Source organism: Eulemur rufifrons, chromosome 6 (genome assembly GCF_041146395.1).
Source record: "Eulemur rufifrons isolate Redbay chromosome 6, OSU_ERuf_1, whole genome shotgun sequence".
Lineage (NCBI taxonomy): Eukaryota > Metazoa > Chordata > Mammalia > Primates > Lemuridae > Eulemur > Eulemur rufifrons.
Genome location: NC_090988.1, coordinates 80523296 through 80541945, shown reverse-complemented (window position 1 = coordinate 80541945; position 18650 = coordinate 80523296). Strand labels below are relative to the sequence as shown.

The 18650-nt window shown below is 41.8% G+C and overlaps 1 protein-coding gene across 7 annotated transcripts in view; it reads right to left on the bottom strand.

Annotated features, from left to right (window-relative positions):
* CD44 (CD44 molecule (IN blood group)) overlaps nucleotides 1-18650 on the bottom strand; it is a 79501-nt gene that overhangs the window by 1736 nt on the left and 59115 nt on the right. For 3 of the 7 annotated variants that reach the window (XM_069469811.1, XM_069469812.1, XM_069469813.1), the window contains 6 exons: nucleotides 16855-16956; nucleotides 15024-15113; nucleotides 13942-14148; nucleotides 10871-10936; nucleotides 7449-7520; nucleotides 4897-4975 (listed from right to left, as the gene is read on the bottom strand). In XM_069469811.1, coding sequence (XP_069325912.1) covers nucleotides 4897-4975; nucleotides 7449-7520; nucleotides 10871-10936; nucleotides 13942-14148; nucleotides 15024-15113; nucleotides 16855-16956 — 616 coding nt within the window. The remainder of the gene's footprint in view (nucleotides 1-4896; nucleotides 4976-7448; nucleotides 7521-10870; nucleotides 10937-13941; nucleotides 14149-15023; nucleotides 15114-16854; nucleotides 16957-18650) is intronic. The other 4 variants (XM_069469814.1, XM_069469815.1, XM_069469816.1 and 1 more) reach the window with 4 other exon arrangements.

Here is an 18650-nt window from a genome sequence, read left to right as displayed (position 1 = left end):
CTATCCCCATTGTAAAGCAGTGGAAACTGAGGCCGAGAGAGGTTTAATAACTTGCTGAAGGTCACAGAGTCCATATTCAAATCTAGGCCTTTATGACCCACAGCCTGGCTCTGCCTGGCTCTACCCATGCTGCCGACCATCTGGAGATTTGGAAACGTATGAAGTTGGAATCGTTCACTTTGCCGCTGGATATTTGGGAGCAGTAGAGACAAAGCCTCTATTATTCATGATCATGGGCCATTCCTTGTAAAACTGCCAAAGCCATAAACTTTAATCTCTTGTTTGGGGAAATGGAAATTATACCTCCTCAACAAGAGGTAGATCCTGTCTCCTCTGGCGTAAGGCTTGATGGTGGGGGGAGGAGGACGCGAGAACCATGAAACAGATTCATGGAGGCTGGGCATAGGGATAGAGACCACAGAGACAGCAGAGCACACTGGTCAAGCGGAGGGCTTTGGAAGACCTGGTTTTGAGACCTCACTGCTGTGTGACCTGGGGCAACTCACTTAACCTCTCTCAGCCTCAGTTTTGCATCTGTAGCATCAGGCTATTAAGAGTACCAATTATCGCAGGATGGTGAAAAGCCCTTGAAACAAGGCCTGGCAGTCAATAAATGAGTCTATTGTTGTTGTTGCTCTTACGAACAATGTGGGGCAACAAAACTAAGGCCTTGTGGATAAGCACTTAGAACAGTGTGTGGAACTCAGTAAGTGTTCAAGAAGTGCTGGCTGTAATTGTTAATATAACGAGATCCACAAGAAATCAATTTCACTTGTTTCTTCTGGCTACCTCCACCTGCCTTGGGATATTTACTATGAAGACGACTTAAAAGGCTGAAGGCAGAATGCTGCTTGTATTATTTCACATTCTCAGGTGCTACCATGTGTTCTTTGGAGGAAAGTTGTCTCATTAAAGTAATTCCCATTTGCCTCCCCAATGGGTAGTTGAGAGGTGGAATGAAATATTGTGGGCAAGTAATTTATGAGCATAAAAATAGGTCTGTGCATGGGCGTGGGGTGGAGATTAACGTTATTAATCTAAATGAAGCTGATTTCGAAAGGAGATAACACAAGACCTGCAGAACATGGGAATGTCGTGCTTGGGCTTGGGCTTCCCCCATTTCCCTTTGGATTTATGTATCTCTATTACCTGAATCTTTCAGGAGGATAGGACCATTCTCATACATAACTCAGTCTGATGTTTAGTGCTGTACGTATCTACTAAGTACTTTTAAAAGACAAATTCTAGTTTTTTCATTCTTCTTATTTATAGGAATTCAAGAAGGAACACTAGAGCCAAAGGTGCTCCTGAGATGGAGCCCAACCTCTTCCCTATGTAAACCAGACACTGAGTCCAAGAAGTCAAGGGTATTGTCTAAAGCCACTGCTAGCGATGGCACGGCCAGAATCACAACTTGGATTTTCTAACTCCAAAGATCAGAGATCCTCAGTGAACTGCATATTACCTTTATCTTCTCTTTGCTTAAATCTCAGGCATTAGCTGAGCATACGACAACCACAAAATGTGGAAAGAACTGGACTGGGACCTCACCAATGAAGGTGGGCAGAGTGGGTGGGATTTAGAAACCTGGCAACATACGTTTAGGGCATAGTGGAATTTATCTTAAAAGACTTACGTGGGTCACTTAACAACTAATTTCATCTCTCTTCTACCTGGCAATCCTTAAAGATATTTAGGGATTTATTTTGCATTGTTTTAGAGCAGTGCCACCCAATACAGTAGCCAACAGCCACATGTGGCTTTTTAAATTTAAACTAATTAAAATTAAATAAAATGAAAAATTCACTTCAGTTGAACTAGCCAGAGCTCGAGTGTTCTCTAGCCAGAAGTAGCTAGTGGTTATGTATCAGACAGGTGCAGATATGGACCATTTCAATCGTCATAGAAAATTCGGTTGGATGGCACTATTCTAGACAGCAGGACGAGATCGGGTGAGCGTAGATTACAGGGAGCTAGGCTGTAGCATAACAGAAGGAAGATGCTTCTAATTCATGGAAATTTATAGAGGGGACCTAACCAAGCAGAGTACGGGTGACACCCTGCTGGAGTTTATAGAAAAGACGATTATTCCCATGAAAGTGAAGGCTGGTGAATGCCTCTTCTGCACCATCAGCACAGAAACATTTTTAAATCATTCCTGTTTTGTGAAGCCTTCTCTGGTAAAGTCCTCCTATTTTTCCTGCTCTTCAGATGAATCAGATAGATTCTCTAAGGCAAAAGACCTCATCCAATATCTATCAACCCAACTGACACCCGAAACAATTGTTGAGTCAATAAAGTACGGTTTCCATCGGGAAGCCGTCATTCAGGAGTCAGGTGACATGAAGAACAGCAAAGAAAGCTGTTGTGAATGATGGCGGGGGCGGGGGGGGGGGGGGCAAAGCTGAAGAAATAACAGAACCCCCTAAACCAGCATCTTTAAGACGAAGTGACTCACAGATTGCTCCATCATGGGAGTCCTTGGTCAGTCCTTATACGCCCACTGCAGTGACTAACGCTTTTCCACTTTTGTCGTTTAACCGTAATTCATATAACAATGCCTGGCACAGAGAATGTTCTCAGTAAATATTAGCTGACTCCAATTCAACAGGCCAGTACTGCCACTAACCCTCAAGATCCTTTTAGGAAATGGAAGTTACTCTTCTCGTGTTTTACTTCCCTTCCTCCTCGCTGGTGCGCATAGTCTTAGGCGCCGCTCAGAAGATGTTTGCCCAATAGGTGAATCCCTGTTGGAGGCCCCCTTTTCAATCAAACTTTCCTTGATGAAAATAGGATTCTCTATCTCTCTTAAATGTAATGCTCAAAGCAGCAAGGCCTCAGCCTTTTAAGAAGATTAGAAATGGGTTGTCAGCTTTAGAAACACATTAAGGGGCCCATGCAGCCGTTAACCACCCTTTAGCTGCGTGGCAAATCTGTTTTCAATTATCAAATCAGGACATAGTAATTTATGGCATCCAAGCAGCTACTTTCCTGGTGAGATACTCGCTGTGCTGGGTCCTGTGTGTCCCTGTTTGCCTGTTGCTAGGGCGACTGCCTGTCTTGGGAGGCAGGAGAGGGTAGCAAGGAGGCCTCTTCTCTGCTGCAGACAAGACAGGGAGTGATGTGGGAGTCACCCAGCCACAATGCATGGGCTCCAGCTGCTCTTGGGGACAGCTGAGATGCTTCTCCTAGGTCTTCCCCACATCGACAGCTTATGAGCCAACATTGCCATGGTGACATGTGCAAAGCTTAAGGATTGTGTATATGAGCAGAAGTAGTGTATTCTAGGGCCTGGAACAAAAGGGCTGGTTCCAAACAATAGGAAATTCATATTTAATTGAGCAAGAGCAATTCAAGGGAAAATAAGGAAGCTGAGGGGAAGTATAAAGACTCTTTGTAAGGACTTCCCCAAGTCACGTTATTTAAATTCAACTGAAAAAAGAACGCTTTCCATTTAATCATAGGAGCCCTTTAGGAGGTCTTTTAAATTTTTTGCCCTAGTTTTTGTTCCTTATGTAATCAGCTATCATGACTGCTTTTTTTTATTATGCCCTCAAACATATAGATAGCAGCACAGCTATTTGATTTCAACATAGCATTTTAATTAACTTGTACCAGTGTAAAACGGCATTATCTGATTTTCTCAGATAATTAGAGAGGCTCCGTGGACTGCGCCTGGCATTGAAATTAGCTGTTTGGTGCTCTCCAAAAGCCAACAAGAAAGAGTCTATAATTCCCTTTATGTTTTCTCCCAAACTGAAGGCCCTTTTCTGTACTGTGAGATAATCTAGGGTCAATGAAGGTGGCCCTGCTTGGAAATAAGATTCTTTTACCTTATAAGAAGCAATCTCAAGGGATTCAAAAGGTATAATGTTCCCATGCATATGCTCGGAGAAAAATCGTGTATCTTTAAAGCATCATGGATAGGAAATTTAGACTTACACTTTTGGAGTAGCCCTGTTAAATAAAGTTCATTTCCTCTGTTGCTAGAATTATTATTTTCCTTCATTTCACTTTAGGTAGTGTTATTTCTGGAATCTGGTTATGGCTAAACCAGGTGTGTGTGTGTGTGTGTGTGTGTGTGTGTGTGTATGTATGTATCACGTAAATAAACTCCAAAACAATAGGACTTGTTTGGGGTAGGGAGAGAGAGTGGCTTTTAAAGATATGAAAACAGCCCACATGCTGGTTCTAGGAGCTGACTGTCTTCATTCAGACTTTCCTAAAAAAAGGCTCTTCATTGTTTCCTAGACCTCACTGTTGGGAAGCTCTTCCTAGGCTATAACCTGAATCCTTTCAACTGCAGCTTCCAGGAATTAGAAAATGCCATCATTATGAAAACAACAACACACAGAAACACAAAACCAATGCCTGCTTTGGGTAAAGGTTCTCAAAGGTTCCGTGGGCCTCAGATAGGCTATAGGAGATGACCAATTCCTAAATCTTCACACAACATTTTGTGTGCTGTGAATGTGCTTGCTATTTGTTTAATGAATAATGATGAATATATACTTTTCTATGCCTTCCTGGTGAGATATTTCATGACTTTTATCAGATAGAATCTCCATAAAGTTTAACTCTGAAAAAAATTAAAAACCACAGGATTCAACCACTATTTAAAAGTGGTGGTTGAAACAATGAGATGTGTCTTCATTCCCTAAATAAAGGGACAGACAAGGGTTTCTTAAACTGTACCCTGCACACAAATTCTGGGAATCTTGTTAGAATGCAGATGCACATAGGAGGTCTGGGCTTGGGTCGAGATTCTGCATTTCTAACAAGCTTCCAGGGTGCCCAGGCTGCTGGTTCCAGGGGCTACCCTCTGAGCAGCAATACAAAGCCTACGTTTAAATGATGCTCTTTCCAAGTTGAAATCCCCGAGGGACATCTCCTTACCTTCTTCGACTGTTGACAGCAATGCAAACTGCAAGGATCAAAGCCAGGGCCAACAGGGATGCCAGGATGATCAGCCATTCTGGTGTGAGTAAACCAAAAGACAGGTATGAGCTTCAGGAATATGCTTTGTAAAAACAAAAATGCACTCTATAAATCGACCTGGTCCAAACAAGAACCACAGTCATTTGACACCAATTGGGTATCAGACTGAGGTGGGGGGTGGGGGTAGGGGATGGGTGTATACCTACATGATGAGTGCGTTGCGCACCGTCTGGGGAATGGTCACACTTGAAGGTGCTGACTTGGGGAGATGGGGGGAGGGGGAGGGAATGGAGGTATAACTACATGAAGAGTGCGATGCGCACTGTTGGGAAATGGACACGCTTGAAGCTCTGACTCAGGGGGATGGGCGGCACATGGGCAATATATAAACCTGAACTTTTGTACCCCCATAATAAGCTGAAAAAAAAAAAAAAAAAAGAATCACAGTCAGCACTGCAGAAGGGTCTGACCAATACGTCCAGCCAATAGGCAGAAAATTCTGGAAGAGAAATTTTGCTGTGTTTGTCCAACAGGCTTCTTGCTTTAATCTTTCATCAGCAGTCAGGATTTTCAAGTTCCCCCAAGAGAAACATGTTTCCAGAAGTTGAAACTTGTAGACGCCTTTGGTGCAATATTATTAAGTAGATTAAAGGAAAGTATGTGTCCTTTGAAAGGAACATTCTTTTCCTATATAAGAGCACCCAGCTTACATTTTACTAAGAAACAAAAATGGAAGCCACCTCCTATTGATAGTGTATAGAGCAAAGGACACTCCAGGGGAGGGTGGAAAGAGAGTGAACTTGTGCCCACTCATTGGAGGGTCATTTGGCAACACTTGATAATAGCCTTCAAAATATTCCTGCCTTGGATCCAGGAGTCACACTTCCAGGAATTTATAGGACCTCAGAATTGGCTATAAAGATGTTTATTACATTGCTATTTATAATAATAAAAGTTGGAAACAACCTAATATCCAAAAGTAAGGAATTGGTTAAATAAGTTAAGGCATGTGTATTATGTCTACAATATATAAAAAAAATTGTATATGTTTAATCACATGCAAAGCTGTGGTCAACAAGCAGGGAATGTTTACTAAGCAGCATGTATGAATCATATTTTCGTACATAAATTACATTGAAAAAATGACAGGAAGGACATATAATAAAATACAGTAACCATGGCATTTCTGGATAGTGACATAGATAACAAATGATTTACATTTTCATCCTTTGTCTAGTTGTATTTTCTAAAATATCTTCAGTAATTATGTATCACTTGTGGACTAATAAAATATTATGCACATGTTTTAAAATCAGGCTTTAATAAAATTAAAATATGACTTGACAACTCAAATAAATTCAGTTGCAAAGTGGGTTTTTATATGGGTGCAATGAATCGGGGCCTGAGAAAGAAGAAGGATGGTAAGTCATTCATTGTCCCTTTCTCTTTGGAAGTCCTGATTTTCCTCTGATTTCCTGCTCGGCACTACCTTTGCCTCACCTCTATCTGGTTTAAAGTCTGGGGGCTGGCAGGAAGGTATCATGCTGTCCCCCCTTCCTACTCCACCCCGCCCCTGCACACCCTGGCCCTGGTCTCCAGCCCTGAGATGTCCCACGCACTCTCATGACAGCAGAGAATCCTGATGCCTGATGACAGCCAAGCCTTCCCACTTCCCCTTCCCCCTCCTCGGGGCAGCCCACCCATCTTTCCATCTGCTCTGCCTGGAGGTGCGCCCGGGCAAGTTGTGGCAAAGCAGCAAGGCCACAACAACCCCTTCTCCTTCCCCAGGGGTGACTCACTCTGGAGACCCCTGAAGAAGGGAGAATTAGAAGGGTAATTTACAACCTTAGGAGAACTCCCTTTTTTTTCTGTAATTTCCTTTTACAAATGCTCAAATTTGACTCCAAGCAAATAAAGACTTTACATCAAATGCCTTAAATCCTGACTCTCAGGAGAGCCTGGTGTCTCGGCTCCCTCACTGCACACGTAACACTTTCTCGGAAAAGTTTCTTCTGTCTGGATCAGCAGACAGACCCTCAACAAAAACCATGGTTTAGGGACCAGAAGAATGTTCTCACGCTACCAACACAAATGGCTCTTGAAGCTCCTCCCCGTCTGCAACATGAGAGGAAAATTGCATGCTTCACCCAGACCCCAGAGATAAAGGGGAAACTGGATTGGGACAGGAAGGACCTGGGTATGACATGGATGCGCCCGGATGATCACTCATTTGGGAAAGAAGCTTTAGTACCCAACGCAGTACTTCTCTGGGACAGGCCTGAATATGAGCTTAGCCAGTGTAAGGGACCCAGGGAGAAGAGAGTATTCCACCCTTTCCTACCAAGACTCTGTAGTACTCTCATCCATCCTTTAACTTCCAAAACAGAGCAATCGGGTTCAAAAGTTGGGCATTTAGGAGATATGCTTTCCAGTGGGTCTCTTCTTCCTTCCTGGGACATTCTGAGAAACCTGCTTTGAGCACCTTTTCTGCTTCACGGTTCGAAACTCACCTGGAATTTGGGGTCTCCTCACAGGACCTGAGGTTGTGTTTGCCCCACCTTCTTGGCTCCCACTTGAGTGTCCTAAGGGGAAAAACAACAACATTTCTCAACCGAGTTTGGAATGCACAACCGTGAGTTCCCTATAGAGCAGCACAGAGGCCCACTTGCCACTTTCTGAATCGCTGAGAAGCTATTCATGGATTAAAGCCACAGATGTTTATAAAGTGTTATATAAAAGATATTCCCCCCAAAAGTTCAGTTTGATTAAGGCTAAAGTTTGAAATGTTAATCTATATCAAGGAACATGAGAATTCTCAGTAGGAGTGTGCAGTGTTGAAGACTTTGGGCTCAAGAGCTGGGCAGCTCTGGATTCAACTCCACCGTCTGTCTCTTGCTAGCTAGCCATGTGTCCTGGGTCAGGTCACCCTCTCCAAGTCTCGGCCTTTCTCACTCACAAGATGATGGTGGTAATAGAATCCACTTCATCATAATTTTACAGAGGTTTAAAGAAGTTCGTAATGATGGTAGTCATGGGTAGTTTTCTATTTTCAATTTAGGCTATTGCTACTCAGAGTGTGGTCCCTGGACCAGCAACACAGACATCCTTGGGAGATTGCTATGAATGCAGAATCTCAGGCCTCCTCCCACACCGACCAGATCAGAATCTTCATTTTAACAAGCTCCCTAGGCAATTCATGTGTTCCAGAAAGTCCAAAGTGAATCTGAAAATGCCATCTAATATCCTCATAGAAGCCAACATCAACACTAAAAAATAAGGGTTGTGGGGGGGCAGTGGCTTTTCCTATGAAAAATCACCCTATTAGAGTCCCTCCTAATATATTACTGAAACACACCTTGATGGAACAATCATTTTCTACTGCTAAAAACACAATAAGGAAATGAATAAAAAAGACTCAAACTGGAAGGAAGGATCCCAAGTCCTTCCTAAAATGACAGTGGCATAATGCTTTAAAAGAAACTTCTAAGACATCTTGTGAAAAGACTCCCCTAAATTGAAGCTTTATGGATTTTTAAAAATTCTTTTTCCATTGCTTCAAAACAAAATTTGGAAATGTCTCATTAAAATGAACTTTCCCCCCCTAACTCTTGGGAACCCACTGCAGAATCCTGAAGGTTACCAAGGGGAGAAAAAAGCCCAGGGCCGTCTGTTGGGCTAATCAATGAATGAAGATGGTGAAAGCTTTCCTTAGAGAGTCAGACTTCAGACTGTGCACACTGAAATCTTGATTGCAGTGGTTATCTGGGGGTAGGATGGCTCTTGGGTATGCAATTTGATGTTTTGTTAGAACTCAAAAGAGAGCAAAACAAGTTCTTACCAGACGTCTGGCCATTTCAACATACCCCATCTCATTTTGACAGCAGCCTTTTATTTCCCAAGCCTCTAAAGGAGTCCAAGGCACTTTCCCTCCCCGCCTTCCAGTGTCCTTGGTGGTTGGCAGGTTTTCACCTGCACAAGTCAGGGGACATTGGCCAACTAAACTGGAGATCTTTGGCCTTGAAAACCACCTAGGCAGTACAGTCACTCTCGCTGGTTTCTTTTCTGACTCACAGCAGCCTTTGATATTTCAGAGAGGCCATTAGTGGATCATAATCTCTTTATTTTGATTTTCCAAAAAAAGTGCTCCCAGCAAGGAAAGATCTGGGTGTGTGTAGAACAAGATGAAACCTCCTGTTTGAACAATAGACACCTGCACAGGAGCCAAACAAAAGAGCCCAGCTCCCGCCCACCTGATTCTCACTTCAAGCAAAAGCACAAGAAGATGGACGAGAGACATCAGGCCCTGCCTTGGGCCCCAGACGTCCACAAATCCAGCCAGGGTAGGACTGGCCACGGTGACAAGTTCCCCAAAGAGAAGGGGCACTGGATATTCCAGTTGGGAAATGAGATCCATTCTGAGACATGTGCACAGAGATCATTCAATGGCTTCAACTGTGAGGAAAGCAGGCCAGGACAAGCTTCTCAAACTTTAATGTGCCTACAAACCACCTGGGGACCCTGGAGGTGGAGTGGGGGATGGGGGAGTCTGGTTAAAATGCAGATGCTGAGTCAGTAGGTCTTGGTTGGCCAGAGATTCTGCATTTCCAACAAGCTCCCAGGTGATGTCTGATGGTTCAAGAACCACCCTTGGAGTAGCTAGGTTCTCCCGACCTCCTAGTGCTCCTCCATAAAGGGTTATTCTCAAAGCCACCAGGAAGATATCCATCTTCATACTTGCTTTAAATGTGTGAACATTTAAACCTGATGGTTACCCTCACTGCAACTTGGGCATTAAAAAGGGAGGATGATAACGTATATGGATTAACTGGTTTGCATGGGGTCACCTGGGTTTGTGATGCCCCCAGAGACCACAGGTAAGGCAGAACCTTTCAGTAACCCCAGCATTAAAGGTCATTAGCAAATCTGCCTCATGTCAGAGTTTTGCTGCCTGGAGTAATGTTTACAGGGGTGTGATCTGAGTCACAACAAAGAGGAATCTGTTTACCAATGGATACCTGGCAGTGATTGTGGTCATTATGGAATGTTTTATCCAGACTGATTATAAGAAGTGATACGAGACCCCCGGGCCTGAAACCTGGCTCCACTACTCACTGGTCATGCCAACTCTGCCAAGCCACTTACCCTCTCTGAGCCTGATCCGTACTGGGCTAATAATAGTACTTATGTATATCAGAGTGTTTGTAGGGTGACTGAATGCGTTAATATTACGTGAATTCTGAATTCTACGAGCTTGCTGATACTGACTATTCTTGACCTACAGTGATGGCAGTTTCATATGGTCCAACCTACTACAGGTAAAGTATTTGGAGCAATGCCTCTTGTGCAGAGTAAATTCTCAATAAATTCCAGCTAATATATCATGTGCTGGGATTATGCTAAATGCTTTACATGTATTCTATCATTTAGTCTTTAAAACAATGCCCTGTAACGATTATTATCATCCCAAGTTTATTAGTGAGGAAATTTTGTCCCAGACCCTTTGAGCATCTTGCTCAGTTCATATGTGGAGCTGGGATCAAACTCAGGCCATTCTTATTCCAAAATCCATGCTCTTAATCACTCTGGCATAATGCAATGTTAAGTTGGGATACCACGTGAATTCTTCCCAAGCCTTTCAGACATGACACTTTTCTCCAGAGCAGCAGTTTTCCAAGAGTTGTTCCTGTCCCAGCAGCATCAGCATTTGTATCAGGGAACTTATTAGACATGCAAATGCTCGGGTTCCACCTCAGACCTGCTGAATCAGAAGTTTTAAGGGTGGAGCCCAGCAATGTGATTTAAGGAGCCTCCCCTGAATGTATGCTAAGAAAGTTTGAGAACCACTTCTCCAGAGGCACTGACTCATATTTCATTAATAATCATCAGGTTCAACGATCATGACAGTAAATTACTATAGCGGTTCCACACTCACCAGATGATTCAGACCCGTGAGTGGTACGGCCGCCCCAGCCGGAGTCCATGGAAGGGTCTTGGTCTCCTGTAATAAGTAATCGAGGAAGGTCAGGACTGTGCATTTCCATCTGCATTTCCTTATGTTTGCATTTTCATACAGCCCATCAAAAGTTTATAGACTTTTAGAAGTAACTAAAAAGTGATTGCAAAAGTGCCTTGAATGGGTCCATGATATTAATTACTGCCAAGCCAGGCATGGTGGCTCATCCCTGTAATCCCAACACTTTGGGAGGTTAAGGTGGGAGGATCCCTTGAGGCCAGGAGTTTGAGAGCAGCCTGGGCAACATAGTGAGACCTTGTCTCTGCAAAAAATAAAAAAGTTAGCCAGGTGCAGTGGTGCACACCTGTAGTCCCAGCTATTCGGGAGGCTGAAGCAGGAGGATGGCTAAGGCCCAAGAGCTCAAGGCTGCAGTGAGCTGTGATGGTGCCACTGCATTCCAGCTTGGGTGACAGAGCAAGACCCTGTCTAGAAGAAAAAAAAAAAAAAAAGGAAAAAATTACTGCTCTTCTGCTCTTTGCTTAATCCACTGGGTAGTAGGCTAGAGCTTTACTTAAGGAAACCAGAACAGTAAGAAGGATGATCATAGGAAGTTTGGTAGAAACTTGGGTTTGGTAGAAATCCAAAACATGTGGCAAGGAACACTTTAAAAAAATATCATGATGTCTTCGCAGGTCTGAGGTTGAGACTAGACATTGTGTTTTTTAAATAAGGACTATATGAATTGGATTATGAGAAATATGATCCCTGGAAATGGGTATACTCTGTCCTAGGGCATGAGACATTTAAAGAGATTTCTCTGAGGCAGGAAATTGGTCTGTAATAAAAAATATTGGGATTGAATGACATAAAGATTCAAAGAGAAAAGACAACTACTTATTTTGAGAAAAAAGAGTTTGAAAATAAATGAAAAAAATAATTGGTGAGATGATAGCTAATAGGTAAACAATGTGTACCTGGGTATTAGAGTAAGTTTAAAATACTAATTTTTAAAAGTTAAGCCTGTACGTTCAACATGAATAGTAATATAATCCCATCTTCTCAAACTTCCATCACCAGAAGTCTTTAGATCAAGATAAACGTATGAATTGCTACAAATCTAAATCCACAGGTCAAATCTTGAAGCCAGGATATGGAAACTCCCTCCCCTGCCCTTATTTTTCAAGAGTATACTGGAATCTTTTTTTTTTTTTTTTTTTAATCACAGGACAATGGTTTCGGAAAATGGCTGTAGTCATCCATTCTGAAGGAGGCTGTAAGGAATGTATACAGTAAGCTGCTCATCACCATTTCCTTGATGAGACAAAGTGTGGGTGGGTGACCTGTAATCACTCATATAATTGTATTGAAGAGACAGGTTGCTCTGTTCTTTGGCTGACAGCTAAAATAACTGAAAACAACATTTGCTGAAGTGTCACCCCCATGCTCCCACGACCAAAGTCACCATCACCAACCCCATCACCATCACTGTCACCACCACTCACTGTCACCGCCACTGTCTCCACCACCACTGCCACCACAATTCCAAATGCTTTAGTTCTTAACATGAAGCATCAAGATTACTGAGAAAATGTATGGGCAGAAATGAGACTTATATGAGTGTTTTAGAAGAAAACCAAAGATGAGAATTGGGTCACTTAATCATTTAATCCATAGAGAATCACGAAAAATCTATCCATACCACTGTGAAATAGAGAAGGAATCAGCATGGGTGAATATCATATTGATTTTGTATAAAACATTTTATTTACTAATAAATTGAGGATGTAAGCCCTCGAAAATACTATAACTATTAAAATTGCAGTTTAAAATTTAAATTCATTAGGTTGCACACCAGGCCTTATTTTGTCAAGAGAAACCAGGTAGTGCTCTAAGATTTATTTTTGCAGATCAATATTGACAGTGGTACTTGGAATGTTTAATAAGTGAGAGCAGGACCCTGCTGAATAAAGAACTAGCAAGCATAAGGGGCTTTGTTTTGCCAATATCACTGAGGTAGGTATTTTCTTAAATTGTTTTCCTTGAAGCCCTGGGGTGAGCAGCCCAGAGGGAAGAGGACAAGCCTGTGGCATTCTGAATTTTCTGTACCCATCACAACTGTCATCTGTTTTATATATCGGGTTCTTATTAGGTATCTTTTGCTTCTTTTTTTTTTTTTTTATAGGCGAAAGGATCTCTGCTCCAAAAAATAAATATGTAAAGTAGTCACTAATTTCTAATATGCCTTAGTGACTGCATTCAGACGCACTTAAAAAACTGGTATTAGGAGGAGAGAATCAGTTTTTAATTTCTTCACCAGAGTGTGCATTTTCCAGTTCCCCTTTCTCAGAGTCATTTCCTAATGCAAATGGAGAAACAAAGAAAAGCAGAAGAGAGGATTGCTTATTTGAGGGGAAAAAAGTCTCATTCCAGGGCCCATGTCAGACTTAATTAAGTCATCTTCAGTCATCTCTGCCATGACAATAAGAGAAGTGGCCCCTATTCATTATTAGTAGATTGGATCATGAAGTTTTAAGTGTGCATTGGAACTAGAAGACATTTACCCACCGACCCATCACCAAAAGTAAAATTGATCAATCCATCACACCAGAAATAATTTCAGAGCAAAGATACTAGTATATGAGAATTATTCGTAAGTTGGATAAAACCTTATCAAAAAGGCAGCATATATTCATTGAATCAAATGAAAATGCTAATATTCAACTATTTTGACCCACAGAATGATCAATTTCATATGGTTCAACTGGATATATCACAGGATCAGGAACAAGACAAAGCAATTCCAGCATAACAACCAATCAAGTTCTCATACACACACACAATTGGAAAGTACACTGGCAAATGAAAGCATTATTTTATCTGAAATAAGTCCAAGTTTCCTTCCACTAGAATTGATGACTAGGGATGAAAGCCATTGCCTATCACAAACCAGTCTAATCACAGCCTATGCAGAAAATGCCCCCTGTGATATGGAAGTATATGTTGTTTCTCTCTATAGAGAAAGCAGACCCGATAACAAATGGCCAAATTACCTGGGAAAGCATGATCAAGTTTAGAGTTGGAATCTCCAACAACAGTAACTTCAGTAACTCCAGAGGACTCAGTCTTAGCAGGGGTCACGGGGATGAGGGTGTTGTTTTCCTTTGTGTCTGGGTAATGAGGTGTATAATCTTCCAGTAAAGTAGTTGAGCCTTCAGAAGGATTTTGACCTCTTCTTCCACCTCTGACAGGATTCCTGTCTGTGTGGAGGTGGAATCAATGATAAACCCACATTTGCAAGATTGCCACCCACCGTGTGCTCGTCTTCAGAACATGCAATTGCTGCAAAGGCTTTCCACTTGTTATCCACAAACAAGGAGCAAAGATAGTGAAGTTTGTCACACTGTTGAAGAGAATCAATATTTTGCAATAGACACAAGCTGGGCGTCACTCAACAGAAGAGATTTTGGTGATCCTAATACCCAGAAGAGGCATGTGTTGTAACATCTGCCTGGGTTATTAAAGTAAGGCTTATGCTACTACAACTGAGACCTTGAAGTCAATTCAGGTACTAGATAATCTTGAGCTCTTTCTCAATTGGATCCACCTTTGACGAAGTGGAGGCAACACACCATTGGATTGAAAGGTAAAATTATGCTGTCTGCAGCAGGAATAGCAAATGCAAAGTTTCAAAGACCTGAGGCTACTAATTTAATTATTATTTCCTTTGCCAGAAGGGAACTCCTTTTCAGTCACCAGCACCATGGAGTTGAGGTTCAGAGGACAAAGGGCAAAATAACTTTAATGTAAGGAATAGAGAGAGTGATATAATCAGACTTTTACATCAACTATAAATTGAATATATACAAGCCATTATTTTTAAACCAAGTCACTAAATCTACAGCGTAAGAAACCCAACCTTTAAGGAATTACAGTTTTCACTTAATATACAATATCTTCTAAGAGGTCTATAAAGCAGAAAAATTAGAGAACCATCACCAGACACACCTTTTGATCAAAAGTAACAGCATAACAGCAGCCAACTGATGCACCTCCACCAAAGACACTGCAAAAGCACCCATAATTTATTGATATTTATCATTAGCTGGAGCCAACCGGGCTTTATAATCCTTACTGCTTGTTGTTGGAGAAGAAGTTGTTGGATGGTCTTTATCTTCTTCCAAGCCTCCATGTGATGTAGAGAAGCTCTGAGAATGACTCTGCTCTGTTTCAACAAGGGATGAATCCACCATTATTTGAAGCCATGATATTAATCCTGTTATCTGCTAACGGGGAGGATATAGCTATAGCAGTGTCAGATGGGTAGGTACCCAGGAAGACCAAGATCTGTGCACAACATTCTTCTCTGATTGACAGAAATATGCAGATAAATTCTGTTTTACCCCCAGTTGGCCCCTAAGACCCTTGTTTCTCAGTGTAGTCTACAAAGGTAAAGTGGCAAAGTGAAGGCTGAGCTAAAATTTTGTCTACCCTGGATCGTTCTGGCCCAATTGGAGTATTGCTCCCAGTCACTCAGGAAAACCAGAGAACATAGAGACAAGGAAAAAGGAATGTCCGAATTCCAGTGTTTCTGTCAATAACCAAGAGCACCTAACTGTGCATCAAGAAGTGTAACTATAGGGAAAATAAGCACTATGATAGCCTATAGTATGCCTATAACCACAAAAGAGAAAGAAGCTCATCTAGAATGACCTGCTCAAGTACCTCAGATCAAATGTATACAAGGAAATACTTAGCTCCCTTATAAAGACTATTAAATTAAAGATACCATTTTACTCTATTATTAGGTTTTTGATCTCATCTGTGGACAGGGATTCTCATCATTGCTCCAAGGAAACACTTGCCTGGGCAAACACAGGGACCTCAGTGACATATATCAATCTCAGGTTGAACCATTGCCCATATCTGAAATCACTTTGACTGTTTGAGTTCATTTCTTTTGTGTTCTTCAAAGAAAGGGACTGACCTCTCAGTTGCAGGTGCAAGAACTTCATAAAGCATACTCATAAGCCATGTCCACCACCAAATAAATATTATAACCAGGAGAGAGACATTCACCAGATCCCAAACCCAACATTAGAACAAAAGCCAACACTGACATAAAATGGAAATACAGGCCTATTTGCAAATCCTTTGATGCTTAACACTGTGCTATTTATATTGCTGATGGTGAACACATGCTTGCTGATTTTTTCCTTTGTCTAGAGAGCTCCTATGAAGGACTTTGCCCATTACGTGTAGCAAGCAGTAAAATAAGGCCCTCTTAATTCTTCATTTCCTTTACATTCTGCCAAGAAATATGAAATTATGAATGACTTTGGGCTGATCTCTAGGATATCTCTGCACATATAGTAGAAATTAAGTGTACTGGAAGTTTAACATTGCTTCCTACCACTTGCTCACTGATAGAAAGAGATACTAGCAAATGTTTCTTTTTTTATTTCCAGGACCCTGCCTCCTTTGTCAATCGTCAACAACATGCCTTGCCACTTCTCCACGGGTGGACATGATTTCCCTACTCTCTATGATTACCTAGTCCCCACAATGTCTTTTCACAACCATGCAAGCAATCCTACTCCTCTTCTGCCTTGACTAGAGAAAGGATGGGAATCGAAAGGAGATGGTCAGTTAAAATATAGAGGAACAACTGTTCTGCCTGTGGTCAGGTTTCACTGATAAAACTACTTAGAGAAGGAAAAGTGAGTTGAATGGAGTCCCACATCCTTTTTTGTTTTTTTAAACATAAAGTCATTGAATCTGGGAGGCACCAAAAATGAAGGCAAAATCAGGTTTAAAGAACCCCACAAGAAATGTAGACAATGAAGGCAGTTTTACACTCTGGGCTGAGCTGAGCCGTTCACCATTCACCACCATCAAGCTCTATATCCTGGCCAATGGTAGCAAGAGCTGAAGCAGGAATAAGGAATTCAGGTCGTTATCCTTACGCGTTGTCATTGAAAGAGGTCCTGTCCTGTCCAGGTCTTCCACCAAACCTGTGTTTGGATCTGCAGTAGGTTGAGGCGTTGTACTATGACTGGAGTCCGTATCTGAAGGAATTAAATCAATGTTATTGCTTGATTTCCTAAGCTACTACCTGAAAGTGGTTTATGGTCTATAGCTGAATTATTTTTATATTCAAATCTGAATAAGAGGAAAGAAAGCACATACTAATTTATGTCTCCAAAATTGGGATACATTATTATTTCTTCACAAGAGTATTGCAAGAACTGGCTTTCCTTTAAGGGCTGAGTTGTATGAAAGCTACGACTTTTGTTTGTTTGTGCTGAGCCTCGAAGGACTCTACGTGAGCACATGATGGGACTCCCAAGCCTTGCAGAGAGACAGAAACATCGCCTTTCTTACACACACCTGCAATCTGACACGTGGAAAAAAGAGAAAGAGCCCAGGCTCAACACCATTTTGTCACCTCCCCCTTGTAAGTCATAAGGGCTTTCTTTTAATAGCTCTTCCCTCATTTACTCCTTTTTTGCTTCACAAAAATCATCATCCAATACCATTGAGGTGGAAGTACACAGGGGCAAGAAATAAGAAATAGTGGATGTCACTGAATTATTCTTCTCATAAACATGAGTATGAGGAGGTCTTTGGAATTTAACATGTACAATGTTGACTGGTACTGAAATTTCACTGAAATATTTACAAATGTTATTTTTCATAGTTATTACAGATCTACTCTGCTGAAGTACCAAGTTCTGAGTGCAATGGGGGACAAACAATCCATGAACATCATCAGCGTTGCTGGCTCTCCAATTCAGCCAAAGCCCATGCACACTACTGCCTCTAGGGACTCTTCATCAGTTCCAGATGACTCCAGAGGGACATGCTGGAATGTTGGGCACCCACATCTGCATTGCAGCCTTAACATGCTAAAAGAAAAGAATCAAGATCTTTTCCAGCCTGAGCAACATAGCAAGACCCTGTCTCTACAAAAAATAGAAAAATAAGCCAGGCATGGTGGTGTGCATCTGTAGTACCAGCTACTCGGGAGGCTAAGGCAAGAGGATCGGTTGAGCCCAGGAGTTTGAGGCTGCAGTGACCTTTGATGATGCCACTGCTCTCCAGCCTGGTCAACAGGGTGAGACTCTGACTCAATTAAAAAAAAAATATCTTTGTAGGACAAAAATGTGACTGACTCTACTACCCCAGATTTCAAAAAAGAGGAAAAGTCAGCTATCCCAAATCAAAACTCCAAATGGATATTCTCCCAGAAAAAAGTCCTGCATGCCTGTCTGATGATGGGTTCTAGACGCTTGTGTTCTTCTTCCCTTTTATAAGTAGAATCCTTCAAGAGGCATCACACCATTCTACAGTTGGAGCCAATTGTACTGTCCTTGATCTGTTCATCAATTTCACGGAATCTCTTTCTCTTCATCAATATGAAGTCTTAGTATTGATTCTCACAATCTTTTACTGGCTTGGTTTTCTCCCATGGATGTCCTCAGAGCCCCCAGGCACCTTGTGCATATACATGTGTGTTGGGTCTGCATGTGGCACACCAGTCACTTAACATAATGGCCCTGACCTAGCCACTCAAACACATCTTCCTTTAAACAAACAGATCCTCTCACTTTGACATATTCATACCTTGGATTTTCTTCATTCATGCTTCTCCTTACATGAGTCTCCTAGAAAAATTTCCCTCCATTTTCTTTCTCTGACTATCCAGGTTTTTTTTGTTTTGTTTGTTTTTGTTTTCATTTCTCAAAAACCAGATCCAATG